General features: G+C 48.7%; 2 protein-coding genes across 13 annotated transcripts in view; one reads left to right on the top strand and one right to left on the bottom strand.

The window, feature by feature from the left end:
• The window catches only part of XRRA1 (X-ray radiation resistance associated 1), a 72384-nt gene extending 57540 nt beyond the window's left edge, over positions 1-14844 (top strand). For 3 of the 12 annotated variants that reach the window (XM_059410800.1, XM_059410755.1, XM_059410746.1), the window contains 7 exons: positions 548-641; positions 1432-1547; positions 3188-3532; positions 6203-6401; positions 7129-7244; positions 7414-7519; positions 7933-8530. In XM_059410800.1, the coding sequence (XP_059266783.1) occupies positions 548-641; positions 1432-1547; positions 3188-3532; positions 6203-6401; positions 7129-7244; positions 7414-7519; positions 7933-8186 (1230 nt within the window). In that variant the 3' untranslated portion in view covers positions 8187-8530. Of the gene's footprint in view, positions 1-547; positions 642-1431; positions 1548-3187; positions 3533-6202; positions 6402-7128; positions 7245-7413; positions 7520-7932; positions 8533-14650 lie in introns of those variants that run through there. The other 9 variants (XM_059410763.1, XM_059410773.1, XM_059410845.1 and 6 more) reach the window with 9 other exon arrangements.
• An 83-nt stretch (positions 14845-14927) lies between these two features.
• RNF169 (ring finger protein 169) overlaps positions 14928-20080 on the bottom strand; it is an 81296-nt gene continuing 76143 nt past the window's right edge. The window contains exons 5-6 of the mRNA XM_059410859.1: positions 19003-19102; positions 14928-18401 (exon numbers count right to left, since the gene is read on the bottom strand). Of these exons, the coding sequence (XP_059266842.1) occupies positions 17244-18401; positions 19003-19102 (1258 nt within the window). The 3' untranslated portion in view covers positions 14928-17243. The remainder of the gene's footprint in view (positions 18402-19002; positions 19103-20080) is intronic.

Below are 20080 nucleotides of genomic sequence, written 5' to 3'. Positions count from 1 at the left end.
GTCTTATCATTGGCTCGGCTTTTCCCTTAGATGAATGGGTCCCCCCTGTCCTGCCCTCTGTCTTTCCCCAGCTTAGTGTCCAGGACAGGTCTTAAAAAAAGAGACCACCAGGAATGCTGTTGACAGACTGTTGGGGTGTGTAGAGGTTGCATTGAGGAAGGTGAAGTGTCAGACAAAGAGTATCCCGAAGTCAAAATCAATGCCTGGCCATACTTCCAGACTCCTTGTGCTTATTCTCATTTTGTCACCAACATCTCCATTCCTTGGTCTGGGCTACATTTCCAGTGTGGAGAAGAGAAAAGAATTCTTAACTTTTAAACGTGAAATAGTGATGTGGAATTTCAGACAGGATCCTGATCCTGTGGGTGTGAACAGGTGAAACCACAGGAGCAGACCATGCCCAGCCCTGAGGTCTGGCACAGCAGCCTCACGTCCCCGGCCCCACCCCTGCCCTAGCAAGCACGTAGCCCCACAGTATGGGACCTGGCAGCCCTTGGGCAGAAGTGGGGCAGCTTTGACCCGAAGCTTTTCCCTGTCTTCCTTATAGATCGCCAAGGAGGATGCCATCCTGCCAGTAGCTCTTTTCCCGTCTCTCTGCGAACTCATCTTTCATAATAACCCTCTGGTGTCCCATACACGAGGTATGGTGCCTGCAAACCTGCGCCCCCATCCCGGTGCCCAGGGGCAGTCTGGGCACCCTCAACCCCACCTCTTTGAGGCTGAGTCCTGGGCTTGTCTGTGCATCATGGTGGACATGGGTGGACATTCATCTGGGAATGGAGAGAATCACAGACGTTGCTAAGCACTTCTGTACCAGCTTACCTGACAGCAACCCTGTGAGGCAGGTGTCATTGTCCCCGTGCCCAGTGAAGGATGCTGAAGTCCAGGAAGGTTCATGATCTACCCAAAGCCTCACAGCAAGAATGAGGCAAAGCTAGATCCTGCATGAGATCTTGGAGTAACACCTGGCTTTGTAGAACAGGTCTATTGTGACCTCATTTCCTACTTCCCATCTGGGGAGGGGCCTGCAGGGGAGGCATGGCTGAGCAGGGGAGGGGGTAAGAAAGTAGAGGGTCATGCAGGAGGTTTCAAGCAGCTGTGTCCAGAAGTAGGTGTTGCATCGTGGGTGCAGTGGGTGCTGCCACTAGCGCTATACCTTGGAGGCACCTTAGAATCCTGGGTCCTAGAGTGACACCAGCAGAGTTCTTACCCTTGCTTTGAACTATCCTTGTTGCCGTGGGCAAATTTCTTAACGTCTCTGTGCCTCGGTTTCCTCACTTATTGAATGGGAATAATACAGGTACCTACCTCCCAGGGTTGGTGTGAGAATGATGTAAGTTAATACAGGTCTGGCAGTTGGAACAGCGCTGGGCGCATAGTAAGCCCCCAGTAAATATCCACTAATAGTAATCTTCCCCGTCATGGCTCCAGGGGTCCCTCCACTGCTGAAAAGCTTCCTCCAGGAGCGGCTGGGGATCCACTTGATTCGCAAGAAGATAGTAAAGGCTAAGCATCATATTTTGATGCCTCGGAAGGTCTCGAGGAAGGTAAGGCCTCCAGGGCAGGACTGCCAAGGCCGGAGGAAGTGGAGCCCATTTTACTGCGTGTGAACTGATCTTTCCCACTCATCATGGATTCCTTCTGTTGGGTCTGTAGTATTGGCTTTGTCTTCTGCTTTGTGTGTCTGTTACACACAGATACACACAGAAGGAGGACAAGACAGTCAGAGGGACCCAGTTGTCAGAGTAGGGAGAAGCTGTGAAGGTCATGGAATCTTGCTTCCAATTTTGACAGAGAAACTGAGGCCCTGAGAAAGAGCTGTGGAGAAGTAGGGGAGAAATTGGTCTGAAGACCCAGGGATGAGCCTGGCTTCATCACTTTGCACAGCTGCCCAAACTTGGGCAAGAGCTTAACTCTCTGAGCTTCAGCTTCTCAACTCCAAGCCTCCCTGAGGTGCTGAGAGGACTGGATGAAGCAGCAGATGCAAAAATATGTTATAATCTCCCAAATCTGCCCCTATGCAAGTTCTAACCACCTGTGGGAATCGTGAATGGCTGCACCAGGCCTAGAATACATATCTCTTACACATAAAGAAGCATTTCCCTATGTTGAGAGCACTTTGCTCCCCCAAACCAAACCCAACCAGTGGTCTTAGCCTTCTGGGATGCTGTAAAGTAAGTCACATCTCTCCTTCATTAGAAGGATTGCAGAAATTTCTGTGAAATGCTTTTCCTTCCTGAACTTTAGCCTTTCCATGACTAAAAGCTAGACTGGGCATTGCTGATCACAAAAGTTATCAGTAAATACAGTTACTTCCTCTTGACTCCCTCTGCAGCCTGTCACTGTCTAGCCAAACTCTAGTTTTGGAGCCCTTAGAGGACCAGAGTAGAATTAAAAGCCGGAAATAGACAGGAGTTCAAAAGGTTTCCATCATCTTCCCCTTGTTTGTTGCCTCCTCTAAGGACTGGACTGTCTCTTTCCCATCAGCCAGCTTGAGAGGGGCACAATCAGAGTTAGGCAGATGCTAAGTACAGAATCCTCTCTCCCAGGATGGTGGGCTTTTGCTAGTTAAAGAAGCTGAGAATTTCAACAGGAAAGAAGTTATCGTCTTGGTTCTGAACCCTGAGAGAGATTTGCCATATGAAACTTCATTTAAGGTGTAGGCACCAGCATCCTGAAAGGGGCCTGGTGCTGCTTCCTTCCAGAAGGGACAGGACCATCTCCTCCAGGTCTTACTAGGAGTCTCTGAGGAAAGTCAAGGGCACCATGTTAAAACTCCAACAAAAGAAGACTGTTGAGAGCCAGAGGAATAGGACCGGGGATGTAGAATGAGGCAGAAATCAGATACCGGCTCTGCCACCAAATAATTCTGTGACCTTGGACAAGTCATCTCTCTGAGCCCTCGCTTCCACTTTGATAAAATAAAGAGAATTATTTATAATTATAAATATTTAATATTTTTCATAAAATAAGAATTATTTCCTGGGTAGTTTGAGGTGTAAATCAAGCAACATCTGCCATGTACAGGGCACATTGTAGATGCCCAGTTAGTGGGATTTGGCTCCCTCCCTCTCCTATGAGCCCTCGTCTAGTACCCTGGTCACAGTACCACTGCCTTAGTCTGGTGAGGTCCAGGAAGAGAGATTCTGATTAGGAAGCTAACAGTCCAACATTTCTCCCGTGACAGGTGAAAACCCAAGTCCCAAAGGTGCCAAAGCAGCCTCTACTTCTCCATCATCTCCCTGTGACCGCAGTCCCATCTCCCTCAAAGGAGATCCCAGAGTCTGAGGCAGGGCTGACTAAAGAGCTGTCTGCGGCCGGCAGTCCTCTGGAGTCACAGATACCTGTTGAGGCCGTGGAGGGCCTCTCCCTGTCCCACCGGACCTTCGTGCCCCTACCTCCCATCTGCTCCGATTCCACCGTGCACAGTGAAGAGACCATGTCCCACCACAGTGACAGACCCAGCCGCCTCAGCCCAGAGCACCTATCAGACGAGGACACCAAGAGCATGGAGTCCATATTCTTGACCCAGGTGCCTGGTTCTCCTTCCTCTGCCTTGTTCCTAGCTCCCGGAGGCTCCTGTATGACCTTGGCATAGCTGGCTTGCCGTAGGCAGCCAGAAGTGAGCCCAAGACAGGTCTGGAAACCAGAAGGAATCACCCCTGGCAGGCCTGCAAGCCCCTCTGGGAGCTCCACTGAGCCAAGGCTACTGGTGGGGGGTTACCCCCAGAGAGAGTTCATGGTCCTGTGGCACAGACAGCATCTGGGGCCTGGTTGGGACACGGTTCCGACCAGTTTTTCAGAAGAGCTTGACACTGCCTCAACCTGTCTGTATAAGGTCACATCACTTCTCCCATCCAAGTACTAACCAGGCCCAACCCTGCTTAGCTTCCGAGATCAGACGAGATCGGGTGCGTTCAGGGTGGTATGGCCGTAGACAGGTCACATCACTTCTGATGCTGCCTCTGAATCCTGGGAATACAGATGGCTGAGATGAAGGTCCTGCCCTTGAGCTATCCTCAGCCTGCTGGGGGAGTGCAGGAACAATGCTTGCAGTCAGGGCTGAGACTAAGGGAAACCCAGGTGCTGGGAACCTGGAGTAAAGCAGGATCCTCTGCCCAGACCAGGAGGGCTCCTGAAAGAGGTTCTGATGAGCTGAGCTTTGCAGGCTGAGTAGACAGTGACAAGGTGAAAAGGTGGGCAGGAGGGCATCCTGGGCAGAGCAAATAGCATGAAGCAGGCTACAGAGGACAGAAAGTGGCAGGTGCAGAAACCACAAATGGTTCAGTGTCTGGGGAGCAGGGTGACACTTAGGAAAAGGGAAATAGGAAGCTGGAGGAGCTGGCAGGATCCCTTGAGTGTTACTATACCACTGCCTTTCCTCAGCTCCCTACCTGCCATCTCACCCCTCCAATCTGCCAGATCTTTCCAAGATACACACGCATACATCTACGTCTGACTCCATCCATCTCTTATTCCACAAGTGACTTACAGTGACATACATATTTATATGATATAAAACTATCTTTATGAACTATAGCTGAACCTTTTAGAACAAAGCAGAGTGTAAATAAATATTTTAAAACGAGCTTGAAAAAAATGAGCTTGCTAAAGTTGGATGAAAGGAAAATACGGACAGGAAAGGAAGTAAGGTCTCACTCACTCTGACCTGCTCATCTGCCCTGCTGCTCTGGGAACAGAGGTGTATTGCCAAAATGCAATTCTGGGCTTCCTAGGAGCCAAAGGAATACAGTCAACTGTGAATCACTGTGATGGGAAAAGTCTTTTCTCCCCTTGCTGAATTGCCAAGGCTATGACCTCCAGCACAGAGTGGAACAGAAGCAGAAAGAGCAGACATGTCTTACTCCTGACCACAGGGAGAAAGCTTTCAGTCTTTCACCATCAATTCTGATGTTAGTTGTGGGTTTTTCATAAATAACCTTTTTTGTGTTGAGGAAGTTTCTATTCCTAGTTTGTTGAGTGGGCTTTTTGTTTTTGTTTTTGTTTTGTTTTGTTTTTTTGGGTTTTGTCACAGAGATGTTAGATTTTGCCAAATGCTTTTTCTGTGTGTACTGAAACAATCATGTAGTTTTTGTCCTTTATCTGTTGAAATAGTATATCACATTGATTGATTTCCAGATGTTTAATCAAGCTTGTCTACCTACGGTAAGTCCCACTTGATCATGATATATAATCCTTCTTACAGGTTGTTGATTTGGTTTGCTAATATTTTTTGAGGATTTTTGTGCTTACATTCATAGGGATATTGGTCTGTATTGTCCTTTTGTGATGTATTTCCTTAGTTTTGGCTTCAGGATAGTAACTCAGAGAATGAGCTAGGAGTGTTCCCCTTTCTAATTTTTGGAAAAGTTCATGAAGGATTGGTGTTAATTCTATAGATACTTAATAGAATTCACTGGTGAAGCTAACTGGCCCTTGGCTTTTCCTTGGAAGAATTGTTAAAATCTCTACTTGGTACAGATCTGTTCAGACATTCTGTTTATTCTTAGCCACAAGTTTTCGTGTAGGGTATAAACAACATCCCTACATATGAAACCCAGTCTCAGCAGTATGTCTCTTATAAAACTATTAAGGTAAGCTAAAAATATGAGTGCAGACAGTGGTCACTCACCCCCTTAAAACTCCTCTGCTGATTTTGCCATCTCCATGAGAATAAAGAAGATTCAAAAACAACCCAAAACCCTCAGGTTGGCTTTTTAAAGTCCTTACTGATCTGCAGCCTGTTTATTGCTCCAGTGGCCCCTTTCTTCATAGTACACCCCAAAGATACCAATTTGAAGGTCCCCCAGATCCACCTTGCCGGGACTTACATGGGTGGCTTGGTCGCTGCTCTTCATGGCCTGCAGCAGGCCTCTCTCCTCAGCACTTGTTGCCCACCCCTCTCCCCACGCCTGCGTGGGGACGGCCATCCCACTGCTTCAAGACTTCATGCAGGTTAAGACCTCACTTCCTCCAGGAGGCTTCCAGGCTTCGCAGGAGGGGTGAGGGCTTCCTGGGCCCACCCAGAACCTTTGTGCTCCTTTCTCCTCCAGTGCTTACCAAGGTGCACGATCACTGTCTTTCATGACTGCATCCTCTTACCCCAGTCTTGGTTCTTTCCCTTAACAGGGCCCAGCATGGGAACCTGCACAGAGCTCATGCTCAGACGTGTTAATGGAAGCTGGTTTTCTTTTGGACACAGGTGGGTGAGCTGCCTTCCTCCATCCTCCAGAGGGATGATTCAGCCATGAAGGAGGAAGAGCAAAGACCACCCCACACAGCACCCAGAGAGGTAAAGAGGGCTTGTCGGAAGCCCCCGACTGCCTCCCTCCCCAGCAAGTACCATGGCTACGAGGAGCTGCTGACAGCCAAGCCTGATCCAGCCTTTGTTGAGCCAAAGGGTACGTGAGGAAAATGGTTCCAAGCAGGGTCCCTCTCCACAGCCCAGAGCAAGTCAGGGCAAAGCCTCATTTCTAGACCAGGATGCTGCCCCTTGTCAAAGGGCTCCTGAAGGTATCCTGGTTTGGAGCCTCCCATATCAGGTCCCCTGGCCTGGGCCTGCATTGGATTTTGAGGCACCACAGGTGTTCTGAGATTCTAGCCAGTCTAGCCCCAGCTGCTCGCTCTGGTTGGAAAAGTGTCTCCGGGAGGTTTTTGGGAACAGATACCTAGACTGGTCGGATTCCTGAGCTCCTTCCCAGCCCAGCTAAGGCCCAAATGGGACATCCCCAATCCTCTCTCTGTGGTTTGAGGCAAGGGAGGCAGTGCTTCCTCTGAGCCCTTTATTTTAGACTGATGTGTTACCAGTGTTTGTGCTTTCAAAGGAACTTGCTGGCACTCAGCTGTGGTGTCATGGGAGTCCATCCCTGTAGTGGAACCCACTGTGTTTAGTGGGGTTATACTGGGGTCAGTTCTTTTCCCCTAGTGCACCCAGGGGACGAGTATTCACCGAATGAGTGATGGAGGTTCAGGCACTGCAGCAAATCAGAGAGAGATGTGTGTTCGTCTTGGGGCCTCTGAAATCCTTGCACCCAGGGCTGCTGTGACAGCGGGGAATGATGAAACTGGAGGAGGCATCCAGCAGATGGAGGAGGAGTACCTTGCCCAACCCTCACCTTTTTGCCTTAGGAATCCAGAAGAACACACAGGCCCTGCAGCGCATGCTGAAGTACCCGCTGCTGTGCCACTCCTCCAAGCCCAGGCTGGACACACTTCAGAAACGTTACGTGCCCAAGAAGAAGCGGGTATACGGGTCCCCCCCATGGTGGCTGTCACCTCCCCACCTTCTCAGGGCCATGCTTTCCCAGTTTCCCCAAGTGCTCCCCTGCTTATTGCTGCGTCTGTATGAGGAGTGGAGGCTGTTGGAGGCTGAGCACCGACCTGTGGTGACCGGCTCCTCTTACCTTGTGTCAGGCCCAGAGGATCCCTGTTCCACCGCCACGGAAGACTCGAGCCCAGCTGCTGGATGATCTCTTCATTCGCATGCGGGATCCCCGGAACATTACAGAGGCTCCACTAGGTACAGCTCTGCCCATCCCCCACCCCCATCCTCAGCAGCCAGAACCCGAGATCGAGACATTCGCTTACCTGCTGGGAGGAGGCCCAGGGCCCTTGGCTTCTGCCCCAGCCCTGTCTGGTGTGCAGATGGAGAAGAAGCTAAGGCCTGCCTGGAGGGAGGCAGGGTGTTGCCTAGACTCATACAGCACGTTACAGACCAGAACTAAGGCTTGAGGTAGCATCAGGAGGGGACACCACTGGCTTCTTACTGCCCTGAGCTGGGGAGGCCATTCTCAGTCCCCATAGCATCTTCTTTTCACTCCATCCCACTTTCACTGGGTTTGGGGGGGGGGTGCTCTGGACGCAGACCGCACTGCTTTGGGCTAGGGGGAAACCAGAGCAAGTTTGGTGCCCCTCGGGCCTCTTTCCCTGCAGGAGCTGTCCTGCGCCAGCAGACTGAGAGGCGGCTGGTGAACCAGAAACAATACCTGGAGGCCAAGCGGCTGCTGAAGGAGTTCCAGGCCCGCTACAGGCAGCTGGTGCGCTGCTCACTGCGTACAGTGTTCAGGGCTGCAGCGCCACCCCCGGGCCGCCCAGCACTGAGTGAGGGCCAGCCTAGGTTTGGCCGCTTCCTTGAGTTCATGGATGAGTTCTGCCAGGGGCCCACGGCCAGCGACTCGAAAGGCTAAGGGCTGTGCACGGGGCCATGCGCACTCCCCGGCCTGTGCCTGACGCCCTCCCAGGGCTCTGTGCCCTGGACCACACCTTGGGGCTGGGTGTGCCAGGTGCAGGCCTCAGATCTTGGCCTGGCCTTGCTTGCTGGCCGCAGAGAGTGGGGAACTGGTCAGGACCTCCCCTCCCCGGGCTGGGCAGGACCCAGCCCCTGGCCAAGCAGCAATAAAGAGTAGGTGCATATAGAGCAAGGTAGCCTGTGTGTTTTCTTGTAGTTTGGGCCTGGCTGCCAAGCTAGAGAAGGATCCCGGCTATGCGTATCCTTCGGGAAACCTGAGTCACACCTGCCCAACAGAGCTGTGATGAGCACTGGCATGAAAACAAGTGGGTTGATGGAACAGAAAAGCAGCACAGACTAAAGCTCAGAGAAGTGAACTAATCCATCCACAGCCAACAAAGCATACATGCTTTGGGGGCAGGGGGCAAAACTGAGGTCACCAGGTCCCTGAAAAGCAGCTTTATTTTGTTGGGCAGCTTTGTCCATGATGAGGGCAAATGGAGAGGAGGGAGAAGAGAGCATCAGGAATTCCCTTACCAGATGGCCATGGCCATGGCCAGAGTTGGGACAGGCCGAGGGGAAGGCTTGCATGGTTTCCTAAGGTCCTCTAATCCTGGACACCAGCTGCGGTCCCATATGTGAACGCTGGGGCACGGGAACGGATCCTGGGGCTATGCAAGTCCAGCCTGGGCTCACAGGTAACCTGATTCCGGCCAACGCAGCCTGTGGGGTTGCCCCATTTTTGTGAGTCTCCCAAGAGTCAGCACCTGCTACAGAGCTGGATCTAGAGAAGCCAGTGGGACTGACCACAGCCAACTGTGGTCATAGCAGACACACTCATCTATGTACCTGTGAGTCACACACATAGCCACCTGTGGCACAGGCACCCGGACGGATAGGTGTGGTACAGGCTCACCCCACAGTGGCATTTGCAGGCAGGGTGTGTTGCTGACTCGCCACTTGGATCTCCTGGGGCCCCAAACCACCCTTCCCCTATAGCCTTAGGAAGGAGAAACCACCCCAGGGGTGACCCTGCAAGCCCTGCTGGGCTCCAGTGCTAGAGAACTAGATTGCTCCTTTCAGCTAGAAATACTTACCAACCATAGGCTCTCCAGCCTACAAGTCTCTTGGGAACATCCTATCCCAGCCTCAAGACCTGAAGCTTCCTGCAGTCCCTGGAGTAGATCATTCAGCTCCAGCTTGCACCCCTGGACAGGGAACTTATTCCCTCCAAAGGCTGTCCCTTTTTTTGTTGGCAAAGCTACCAGACAGTTCTAGCTACTGGGCTGACCTGTCTGCCTAAGTCCCTCGGGATATCTAGCACTGCTACTGGCTTGGGAGTGTGTCAGCTCCCTCTGCCCAGCCAGGCCAGAGCCCTCACCAATGTGAGAACATCCTGGAGAGGCTACACCTGTCTGGGCTAAACGCTCTTCGACTCAGTTATTCCACATAGGATACCATGTAAGTAAGTTGGTTGCCTCTCCTAGTGCCTGTTTGAAGTATGCGAGGTGGGGTTTCCGTCTACTAGTCACCCTCCCACGCAGGCAAATTGCTGCATCTCTGGAAGCCGTATTATCGTTTACCAATTGTGTCCATTCTTTTCTGTCTCCAGAGTGATCTGGACTGAATCACATCACCAGGGTTCCATGTATTAACTCTCTTACTTGCTGTAGGATAAAGGGCAGGTTGCCATCTCCTTACTGCGCACGGGAGAAGAATGAGGCACAAACAAATCAGCTGCAAGGGAGTGGGAGCGGGGGCGCTGGTAGAAAAGCCTATGTCGCTGCTCCCTTCTCTCATAATTGACCTGTGTCTGCCTCATTCTTCTGTGCGCCGTCAGGGGGCGGTCGCAGGTCATTTAACCTTACCTACAGTGACAGTGGGGTTTGCAATCTCTGTGGGTCCTTCTGGTGTTAAAAATGTACTTTGAGGGCTCTTGAGCGAGCAGTGAAATCTGCTTGTTTTCCTGAGTTTTGTCGTTTTTTGAAGAGACCTGAATTGGTCCACACCTGACTAGAATTGTCAGCCTCTGACTAGAATTGTCAAAGGAGCAGGAATTAATAACTATTTGGGGAAGCCTTTCGGGCGGCATCCGCCCTCCCTGCTGCCAGCAGTTACTTACTCTCACAGAACATCTGCACTAGAAGCTTCGACGCCCTGGGCTGCTTTCACCCAGCACCCCCTTCCTCCTCCATAAGCAGATGGGAAGCTTGCTGCCACACTCTTCTGAGCCTTCCACAGCCCTCTAACAAGGGCAAACCAGAAGAAATAATTTCTCCCACCACTAATTCTCCAAAACTAGGTAGGGCCATCCTGTTCTCCTAGCCACTCATCCAAGATGCCGGTAACTCCTTGGGAGCTGGATGTGGCCACAGGAGAGAGAACAGAGAACTTAGACGCAGACTGTGTCTCACGATGCTTGGTGCTGCAAGATACCTCCCACCCCTACGGTGGGTGCAGAGGGAAGATTCTGGTCTCTCTCCCCTTGGCAAGCCCAACCCAGAAAGCAATGCAACCTTAGAGTTAGTCGAGAACAGAGAGGGAGGGCACCACCCTGAATTGACTCAGTCCAGGCAACAGGAAAAGCAATCGGTGACTTGGAGTTGGAGGACCCAACTTTCAAGCTATGTCAGGGCCAGAGTTTCCCTCCCATCTGTAAATGAACCCCCCCCCCCCCGCCACCCACCACACCAGGCTAGCATGAGTGAGCTGTGTAGAACACTTTCTGTTACTTTAGAGGTCAAGGGACAATCCTATTCTGTTCATATACCTCCAAGCAGCTGCCTTATTTCTTGCAAATCATTTTAAAAACTGTCTTTTGGAAGAGTCTTGGGCCAGATTTCAAAAGTCCCTTAAGTTCTGCTTCACCACATACAGCATGTCCTACATTAGTCCTTCAAACTGGTTTTACACGTTTAGATGGGACAGCAATACATTTGTTCTGTTTGATGAGAAATGGACACCAAGGGGATTCTGATGAATTCCTGAGCATTACTTCCAAAGCTGGTATTTTTAAAATCAGACGTTCTGAGTATAATAGCCCCAATATGCAAGGACAGTCTCGCCCTGTACATCTGTTCTTTACTCAAGACTCTTGTGCCTTCATTAGGAGTAAGACTGGTTGAATAGACCATTCTTAACTTAGACCTCAGACACACAGCACACCATGGAAACCCAATCTTGCCTCCTAATTTCTCCCATCATTCTGAATGCCAAAGCAAGGCGTTCCAAAGTGGAGCATCTCCCAGAGCAAAGACAGCTCCAAAAATCAAACACCTAGTCTAAGCTTAGCCCAGATTTGCCTGTGATTGCGCTCTATAGAAGTTAAGACTTTTGACGAGAAAGAGAATATTCGCTTTCATGAGTTTCTTTTACTGTGTTTTCAACGTGGGCTTCTCCTTGAGCAGGCAAACATACACTGAAGTATGCACTTTGGTACTGTTTAAATAACCACATCATCCTGTTTGATTCTGTGCCATTTCTTTGTTGGCAGCAGCATCCCTGACAGGGCCTGCCCTGTTCTGGGTCTTTCTTTGTCAAGATGCTATTTGTGATAAGTCCACAAGGGTCCAGGCCCCGTGTCCAATTCTAATGTACACAGTAGGTTGGAAACCACATACATCCCATTTTCTGTTCCTAAGTGGGAAGAAGAAAGGCCCTACAACTGTGTGTGTACAGACTGAGAGTAAAACAGCACATGGGGAGAAACAACAAAAACAAAACCATTAGGTGGCATTGAAGATAATTTCCCCTGGGTAGTTCTCCATTCTCTCCTTAGGAATTTAAGGCCAAGGACTAGACCTACTGACAGAGGGGCCCTGCTCCCACTGGTGGCATAGTTGGAGGGTAGACAGGGCCACCCAGGGAGACTCAGCTGCCCTCCAGACCCAGAACCCAAAAACTACTCTTGAGCTCTAACAGCTTCATCTTTGAGGAATGCATTGCCTGTTTTTACACTTATTAAATGAGAAAAAAAATGAACAAGCCTGGCCTTCACTCGGTTTTGTCCAACTAGTTGATAGAAGACCCCAGAAAGGATAGAGAGGAAGCCTGCCACTCTTATTAACAAGAATTAAGGAAGCATTTACTCACAAATCAAAGTGTGTAAATATTTTTCTTAGGAAGAATAAAAATACTGGTAATACATCGAACAATGTGCACATTCAGTCTTGGCACTTTTTTTTTTCAATTTAACCAATCTAAGCTGATCATAACCTCTGCTTATGTCCCTTTTCTCTGTAGAACAATCTTTTTCTGAAAATTACAGTGGATAACAATCATGTACAGATGCAACTTCTGTATCTTTGGTGGAAAAGCTATTCAGCAACAGCTTTCCCTAGAATCCTGACCCCCCCCATACCTGCTTTGTCACTGATTCACAAGAATTTATAAGCAACTATGCTTGCTTCTAAAAACCAGGCCAAAAGACCACTCTATGGGAAAAGGCTGGTTGAGGAAGGTAAGTTCCTAAGGAGTTCTTGATTTTTCAAAGAAAAATGAAGGGCTGGCTGGGTTTTAACCCTTGGTTAAAATGAGGACTAGTCCAATCAAAATATATAACTTCCCAAGATTCCATATTCACATTAGTCACCTCGTGGGGTTTTCTCTATCTGGGTGTGTGTTCAGGAGATATAGGTATATTTTAATTCTAACTGAAAAATTTTAGAAGCAAAAGCTATTAAAAAGCCTGTATCATTTGGGTGTCCTCCTCATTAGCAAATTGTGTGTGTGTGTAATTTAAACGGACTATTTACTTAGATCCTAGAAAACTAAAATATAAAATAGGGCATAGCACAGTGGGCCTCATCTTCCGTATTTCTTAGGGAAAAGGGGCAGCAGGTGGGCAAGTTTGATCTGAATGACTTCCATGCCCTTTCCAGCCATAGCATTTTAGGATTATAATCCAGCTTTCAATTTTTCTTTCCTTCCTCCCCCACTGGTTTTCCATCTCAATGAAAAGTCAGGCAGGAAAAAGGAAAACGAATCCAAAGTTGCTGCCAGCTGTGGTGAGAGGTCTGGTTGGGAAAGAGGTGAGCAGGTCGGTGAGTTGGGATGTCAGCCTCCTCTGACCCTGTCAGTGATCCCTACCCTGCCTCACTTCCTGGCACTTGTGCAAAAGAGATTACTGTCCTGTGTCACTGGAGAAGAAAATTCATTCTCCTCTGGTAAAATTACTTAGGAAATGGAAAGCAATGTTGCAATTAAATTCAGAAATATTGTTAGGGGCTGGGGGGCAGGTCTAAAATGTTCAAGGCAGTCTGCTGGATGCTGGACAGCATCTTAAATGGGGCCATCCAAGATGGTCACTATGAAGAAGTGCTCTTTCAATGACCATGAACAAACTCCAGCCACCTAGACATTCAAATACATTCCATTAGAGACTGAGCTCAAGAGCAGGGACTGTCCCTTCCATCCTGTATCTCCACGACCCAGTATAGGGTTGGCACAAGTTCGAAACTCAGGAACGTCTGTCAAACGGAATAGAAAGGGCGAACAGCACAGCCTTTGGTCATCAGCTTCACCAGTCAAGCGCAGTGGCAGCTTCCCATCTTAGTTTGTCACTTTATACTCAGACAGCAATTAATTAAGCAGCTTTAATCTCTTAAGGGCATTTTTCTTTTAGGGAAAATGAGCAAAAACAAAAACAAAACCCTAAAAAACAATAAAATCAGAAGGCATTCATCACCAGTTCTTCCTCCAAACAAAAATCTAAAAAATTTAAAAAATAAGAAATGGAACCACTCACAAAAGGTTTTCCTGGGAAGCTTCAGCCAAGACGAATTAACCTTTTAAAAAGAGGCAATTATATGAAAGGGTCCAAGGGCTGGATGCTTAATCCTCTGACATGGATCCAGCAGACCCAGATGACTCCTTCCAGTAGATACAATCAACACATCACGAATATGCTGCCCACGGTCTTCCCCACTCTATGGGAAAGGGCTGAGAGCCCCCTTCTCAGGGCACCACATTTCTTGGATTTCCCATCAGAATGACCTTCATCCTCCAACCTCTCCTAACTTCCCTTTTAATAAAAACCAAACCACACCAAACAACACAGAATGCCTAAACACAAGGAGCAGAGCTTGTAGGACGTGGGAGATTTGTATGATGAATCCGATTCCAATGATTCATGAGACATGTTTGGTTTGTGAAATAGTGTCTTTCTCGTTCTCCCTCACCAACCCTCCTCATCACTCTGTTTTCCCTTCTTGTCTTTCTACAAATAATTCATATCAACAAGCAAACAAGCAAGCAACAGGACACAGACATTTTTCATAAGGAGAAAGTGTTCAGATTTTAGTTAAGTAGGGGAAGCATCTTAAAATACAGATAATACCTTAGTGGTTTTTTCCTCCTCCAAAGCCGAGCAGATGAGAGGTTAAGCCCTGTAACTCCTTAACCTAAACTGCTTTCCCTCCACAGCAAGGACTCCAGCTCAGCCGGAAGTCTGGACAACTGTCAGGCCCCCTCTGGACACAGCAGGAGGTGCAAGGGGCAAAGTCTGGAAGCTGGATCTAGCATTTGGAATACTCACTTCACAGGAGGGAGCTTTGCACTCAGCACCTGAACCTAAAATTCCTTGCTACTGCTATGTTACTTCTTAAAACAAAAGTATGACTTTGGGGAAATATTTAAAATATATATATCTTTTTCTATTAAAAATATTTATCTTTTTTTCCAGAACCAAAAATTAGTTCCAACTGAAACGTGTTTTTCAAATGAGTGAAGACATAGAAAAAAGGTGGTAAGTGGAAAAAGAAGTGTTTTTGCTACCACCGAGTGGACGAGCCCCCCAGGGGATGTTCGCTCAGGCCAATGAGCAGTTCTAGGAAATGGCAGGAGCTGAGGCTTTTTCTCTAAGGGTCTTTAGTGAGTCACCTCCCCCTTCCTCCGCAGACCAGCACCGGCTCTGCTATCCTGGGGACCGACCGTCCAGCAGCCTGTGGAGGCCTATGTTGCTGGCAGGGCCTGGAATCAAAGTGGTGCGCATATAGAGAAAGGCGGTGGACGCATGTTTTTTAAACACACATCTGCATGTGTGCACACACACAGACACACACAGAACACATACATTCAAGTGAGGGACACTCCCACCTAAGTAGTCACCAAGGAGGTTCCACATATCTCAATGATGACCAAAACACTCACATCATCTCTGGAACTTCTCTCTGGAAACTATTCATGAGCCGCAGGAAGAAATGGCTCCAACTGCTTGATGGCTAGACCTCGTCTGTAACTCCAAACAATTCTGACCAACCTTCTCTTCTAGAGGCTTCAAACAGCTTCTGACTAGTTTCAGACTTAAAATTCTCCCTCCTGTCACCACATAGCTGCCCTGAGAAGAGGGGGCAAAAATCTCCTGAGAGAAATCAAATGAAGGTGATACAGGAAATCTCTAGTCACCAGGGGAGTCACCATTCTGGATCTCCGTTTCTGCCTTAGTAAGAGGAAGAGGGTGGAAAAGGTGACCATTAAGGTCCCTTCCAATTCTAACATCTTAGAAGTCTGTATTTCTAGATGTTTCTAGATGCTGAGGACGGTTCCAGAAATGTTTTTGCCAATGGCAACATCATTGGAAATCTGTGCAGTCTCCTGCTGGAGCCACTCAAGGGGGACAACACATACTGGGATACAGAAGCTCTAAAACCTTCGTTAAATTGCCAGTCACATGACTTTATAGGAACAGCTCGTACATGCACAGGGAATGCCAGCCCGAGATTCCCTAAAATCATCTCTTAATCCCTATCCTCAATGAGCCCAGACGGGCAGAAGCACCAAGCACCACCAGGGATGCAAAAGACACATGGTGTCAGCTCCTAAGGAAAGTAAACCCCAAAGGTCCATGGGACTGAATTTACCAGCTGCATCCAGCCAGATACCTTGTTTCCACAGTATGGAGTTTCAGCATCACTCTTGCCTGACTTCTGGGCAAATTTGGGGGGATTTTAGATCAACATTGCAGATAACCCTTGGACATGTGGAGAGTAGTAACGAAGTTCAACTGTAGTTTGTCTCACAAGGTGGAATCCCCTCTACCCCCCGACCCCCGCCCAGAAAACAGAAAGCTGTAAAGTGGGGGGCTGGGCGGGCAGAGAAGGGTGGATATCTGCACAGTACTTTATAGCTCCCATCGATCTCAATTCTCTGCCTGTGGATCTTGCACAATCAGTACTCAAATGCTCGGTCAGCTTTCCCTAGGCTCCCCTGGCAGGTCCCTGGGTTGCTGTCCATTATGGCAACCTATCGAACGTGTTAGTGTGAAAAAATCTCTGGGATCTGCTGACAGGAGCCCCAGCAGTCAGCTGGGCTATGCCACTGAGTGAAGGACAGGACCTGAACGTCCGCCCTGCAGTTCCACCCTCAAAAATGGCACTGATCCCACTTACAGGTGAGGCTCCCAGGAAGACCAGACTGAATGATAACCGTGAATGTGGTCTGTCAACTACAGAGCATTAATCCAATGTTAGTTTTTACACGGGAAAGGTAAACTTTTGTAGTAGGGTAAACTCAACTGATTTCATTAGGTGTATTTACTTGCAGCACAGGTAAGGAAAAGGGGGAACATGATTTTTGGGGATCTGCCAAACAGCGACACTGCTCCACTTCTCTAAGAGGGAGGGAACTTTTTATCTGCAAGGCTGATTTAAAATAACACCCTGTTGGAAGAAGTCAGGAGATCTGTCCGTTTCAGAAGGTATCCCCTGCCTCCTCTACCATCTCTAACTCTGGCCCCTGTGCTCCCGCATCTCCTTGCAAGTGGGTGCTGCCAGACCTGGCCCAGAAGCCCTCAGGGCTGGGGGTCTCTTAGGGGTGAGGCGTGCTTCTGGCTTCCGTCACCGAGAGGCAGAGACACAGCATCCTTGGACAGAGACCACAAAGGCCCTGGGACCTCTCCAAACTGTAGCAGACAGCGTTTTGCCGTGAAAAGAAACCCAAAGTGAGAACGCCCAGCTCTTCAGGATAAAATGATCAGGCCCAGAGACCTCGTGAAAACAGTTCACATGTTCCTGGGGCACTACTTGGCCCCGGCCACGTGGCTGGACCTCAGGAGATACTGATCCACGCTCCCTTTCCTCCGGCTCACAGTCCGCCTCTCGCTGTCGAATATGCGTTGCAGCTGCAGGGCCAGCCGCCGGTCCTCCTCCTCCTGCCGCAGCTTCTGTTCCATCTCCCGCAGGGCTGGGGAGGCAGGCCGCAGTTTCTTCAGGGAGCCATTCTGTTCCAAGTGCTTGGTCTTACAATGTCTTTTCCGGCCCCGGCGCAAGGAAGGAAGGGGCTCCTCGCCGAGGTTGTCTGCCAGCACACCATTGGGCAGGTCAAAATGATTCGCAGTCTTCAGCTGCTTCTTTGTTTTGAGGACCGCCCCCAGAACGCTATTTTTGGGTAGCGCGGAAAGAACCACCGGGTTTTTCACGGTTGTGCTCTGACAGGTGGTGTCTAACTTGGCCTCTGGGGTGGGCCCCGGCCCTTCCTCCTGCTCTCTCTCTGAGGAAGTCCCACTGGCGCCCACACGCAGTTCTGAAGAGCAGCGGGTTTCGGATGCAACCTCGGGGCTCCTTTTACTCTCGCTGCCGGCTTCCACTTTTGTTTGGCTCACAGAGGGGAAAGAATCGAGGCCAGTGGGGGTGGGTCCGGCACACGCAGAGAGGGCCTGCCCACCCGCCAGTCTCGTCTGGAAAGTCAGAGGTGGCTTTTCCTTGCTAGAATGGGTAACTTCGGACACTACTAAGTCTTCCCCTGTTTCTGGAGCCAGGGATGTGAGGGTGGCTTTTGAAAGGGTCTTTTTGATCTGCCGCTCCTGAAAGATCTGTTCCCACTTTTTGAGGATCCTTGGGCTAGCCTCATAAGAAGTCTGCTTCTGCAGGCTTCTGTTGAGGTTGCGGGGTGTTGATTTGATGATGAGGGGACTGAGCACCCGGCCATCGGGGAGTCTCTTGGGAGGAGTACAGGGTGAGCAGACAATGGGCTTGAAATGGTTTAGCTCCTCAGAGATGCTGTCGTTGCTCTCAGGACTGATGGAGCGCTCTGGCTTATGCAGAGAAGCCAAGGATGAGAGGGAACTGAAGGGGAGACGTTTTTCCACCGTTAAGTCCGGGGCGGAGAGGCAGCGGTTGTTCTGAGTGGACAGGAGGACACCAATGATGGGGTTGGAGCCTGGGGCCATAGCTGTGACCTAAAAGAGGTTAAAAAGATTTTATAGACATGCATATAGACATACTGTCTCTCTTCACAGTTCCTTCATGATGGTAGAAAGAGGACAGCAGGGGAAGGCTAAGAAAAGGGATAAAGGGTGACATGAGAGTAAGAAAGGGGGAAAATCCCTACCCAGAACACACACCATTTGCAGAAATTCCTACACAACTGAAACAATTAATAAAATTGAAAACCTACGGGGAATAAGACTGATGAATCACTGAACTCTACTTCTGAAACTAGTAATACACTACGCATTAATTCATTGAATTTAAGTTTAAAAGAAAGAAAAAAAAGGGTAAGAGAAGGAAAGGAAAGGAAAAGAAAAGAAAAGAAAACCTACGGGGAAATAAACTCAACCAGAACTTTCAAAAAATTCTTCTACTGGCCTTCAATTCCACCCATCTGGCTACTAATTCAAACTCTCGTCCTTCACATTTATTTGCAAACTTCTTCAACATAATCAGTATGCCTGGGACCCACTGTGCCTCTGCTCATCTGGAATAGTGTCTTCTGTGGCCACGTGCAGGAAGCCACCAGATGGGAGCGGAGAACTCCAGAAGCCCGTGTCGGCGGTGTACCTTGGTTTTGCTGGTTGGGGCTGCTCGTAGTCGGCTCTTTGCTCTGTCTTGAGCAGTGTCACTGCAACTCTGACTCCTTTCCACCTTGGAATTTAAGTTCCTAAATAAATAAACACAAGACAGTCAAAAGGAGCCCATATGCTAACTAAGGAAAAAAAATGACAATCTCTTCTGTGCTTTAAAAGCCAAGTGCCAAGAAAGACATTCCCTTGGGAAGCTACAACAGGAAATCAGTTAGTTTACTAAATCAATTAGTTTACTAAAAAACATGCTGTAAGAACAAATCCTGTCAAAAGTACTTTTGGTTTAAGCCTTTGTTTCCAAACTAGACCTGGCTTAAATGATAAAAGGCTGTTCCAGGCTGTTCTGCTCCTGCTTAGAGAGATGCAGGGATACTCTGCCTTCTTTAATAGGGTGGATCCAGTGTTAAAACCACCAATACAAACAATTTTTTTTTAGGCCCAAACATCTCCTCAAGCAATCTGTTAGCCACAAAACAAATATTTAAGTACTTACAAAATACACAGCAGTGCACTAAACTTTTAAGTAAGGAGTCAAAATTAAATGCAGTCTCTTCCTTAACTCATTACCTTGGAGCTTCCGAAGGCCTAAATCCTGGTGATTTAAGGCATTTCAAGGACACATGGTTTTTTGGTCTTAGTCATGCAACATTATAACCCAATCCAACCCCACAGTACCCGTATGGTAACATTAATCTTACTGTGTAAGAATTATATGCAGATGACTGTTACCTACCCTGCTGAGAAGGGGGGACTGTAGGAATTTTTTTTTTTAAGTCAGGATTATCTTATTATTCACCTTTTTTTCCTACCCTCCAATCTGTGCCTCATATACGGTCTGTGAGAAAAATGCTTTTACCACCAATGTGTCCAGCTGTTACTTTACCCGTGCTGCAACTCTATGCAACAAGCATTTATCATACACTTCCTATATGCCAGTCCCTGAAAAGCACCATGTGGGCGCTGGGAATACTGAGAAAAATGACATAGTTTAAGGTCTTCACGGAACCAGAGTCCAGTGGGGCAGACAAATAAATAATTCAGTATACTACAGTGAA

Source organism: Mustela nigripes, chromosome 1 (genome assembly GCF_022355385.1).
Source record: "Mustela nigripes isolate SB6536 chromosome 1, MUSNIG.SB6536, whole genome shotgun sequence".
In the NCBI taxonomy this organism is placed as follows: Eukaryota; Metazoa; Chordata; class Mammalia; order Carnivora; family Mustelidae; genus Mustela; species Mustela nigripes.
This window is presented reverse-complemented; position numbering and strand designations above follow the sequence as displayed.